At 61.5% G+C, this 1,710-nt stretch overlaps 1 protein-coding gene across 1 annotated transcript in view; it reads right to left on the bottom strand.

The window, feature by feature from the left end:
- Window positions 1–221: 221 nt before the first annotated feature.
- The window catches only part of LOC103806703 (ubiquitin-like modifier-activating enzyme 1), a gene marked incomplete at both ends in the record, with an annotated part of 2,489 nt that continues 1,000 nt past the window's right edge, over window positions 222–1,710 (bottom strand). Inside the window, 6 exons of the mRNA XM_009079412.1 lie at window positions 222–413; window positions 489–575; window positions 662–771; window positions 961–1,147; window positions 1,456–1,530; window positions 1,645–1,705. Of these exons, the coding sequence (XP_009077660.1) occupies window positions 222–413; window positions 489–575; window positions 662–771; window positions 961–1,147; window positions 1,456–1,530; window positions 1,645–1,705 (712 nt within the window). The remainder of the gene's footprint in view (window positions 414–488; window positions 576–661; window positions 772–960; window positions 1,148–1,455; window positions 1,531–1,644; window positions 1,706–1,710) is intronic.

Genomic DNA, 1,710 nt, shown 5'->3' with positions numbered 1-1,710 from the left:
AGCCCCATGGGCACTCCAGGGCACTCCAGTTGGGCCGAATGCCAGGGCAAGTGGGACAGTGGCAACAGCTCAGTGCTGGGGGACAGCCATGGGAAGGAGCTGGTTCCTCACTGCCTGGCAGCGTTCCTGACCCTCTGCGGCACCCAGATCCATTTCCAGATGCCACTGACCCCTGAGGATTGCCCACCTGCCCCGCCCCGCCCCAGAGTAGAGGGTCCTACCCTGTAAGCGAAGGGTGGCAGGGGCTGGATGCGGAGCAGCAGGCAATCGGACAGGGAGATGTTGCTGTTGCGGTAGCAGCTGAGGTCCTGGCACCCCCACACCAGCTTGTAGACCTCCAGGCATGTCAGCCCAGCCACGGCTGCTGTGGTGGTAATGATGGCAGGCACAATTTGCCCAGCAATCCGCTTGCTCTAAGGACAGGAGGGGTGTCACCAGCTGCTCTACACAGGACAGGGACCCCTGACCTCATGGGCTGCCCCTCTCACCATCAGCCAGGTGGCAGGGGGGATGCCGTAGTTCTCTGCGCGCAGGTTGGATGCTGCTGTGATGAAGTCCATATGGATATTGTTGTCCTGCAGGGAAGAGTGTAGGGACATCAGCATCCCATGGGGACATCAACCCTCCAGGCTGAGCAAGGCCCCCTGCCTAGCTCTGGTACCTTCTCGAAGTAGATGGGCTCCATCAGGGGCCCTTGTGCCTTCTCATGCCCCATCAGCTCCTGTCTCCACTGTGCCAGGTACTGGGTGAGCTCTGTCAGCCGCCTGCGGTCTGGGAGCACAAGGAGCCCTGGGGTGGTAGCCCTGCTCTGTGGCACTGCAGGGGTATGCACAGTGCCCCTACCTTGGTTCCCATCCTCCTGGGAGCAGGGATGAGCAGCACTGCAGCCCACTATCACCAGGCTGGACCCAGGGACCTGGGGACATGACCTGGGGAACCCAGGGGTGTGGGGAGCCTCACCTGTGGGCACCTGCATCTCCTCCTGCTCCTCTGTGAGGGGGATCTGGAGCCCTTCCTGGGGTGCAAAGGGTGGCAGGACCACATTGTGGAGGATGGCCTGGGCGACCATCCTGTCCCTACATGGTGGCACTCTGTGTGCTTGTGCAAAGAGGTGAGCAGCGGCCAGGATGTAGTCCAGGTGGGTGTCCTGTGGGGCAGAATGGAGGCCATGGCTGGGATGGTCCACAAGCCCATGCAGCCAAGGGCACCCTGCACTGGCCCGAGCTGGCAGAACAGCTTGGCTTTGCCCCAGGGTTGAGGAGCCACTCCTCCTCTGACCATAAAGCACATGCAGGCTGTCCCCAGCAGTGCCCTTGCTGACCTGGCAGCCCTGGACAGACTGTGACAGATGGAACATGACTACAGTCCAGCATCCCTCTACACTCAGCCCAGGCTCAGCTCTCCCCTTGCCTGCACCATTCCTATGCGAGACCCTACAGATCTCCCTGCACTTACATTGTCAGGGTTGAATGTCAGTGGATGGGGACAGCTCCTCTGCCCTGCCCAGAAGGGGACACCCGGGCTGGCTTCCTGGCACAAGGAGAAAAGAGTCAGGCTCAGGGATGCATGTCCCCAACTGTGGCAAGGTGGCTGGTGGAGGAGAGGGGATGCAGGGGATGCCAGCCCCATGGGCATTGGACTCACATGCTCTGGGGGATAGATGTGCAGCAGCTGGGCAATGGCATCGTGGTAGCAGCTTTGCCAGTGCCG

This window comes from Acanthisitta chloris, unplaced genomic scaffold (genome assembly GCF_000695815.1).
Source record: "Acanthisitta chloris isolate BGI_N310 unplaced genomic scaffold, ASM69581v1 scaffold24307, whole genome shotgun sequence".
NCBI lineage: Eukaryota > Metazoa > Chordata > Aves > Passeriformes > Acanthisittidae > Acanthisitta > Acanthisitta chloris.
The sequence above is the reverse complement of the archived record's forward strand: the minus strand, read 5'-3'. Positions and strand labels throughout refer to the sequence as shown.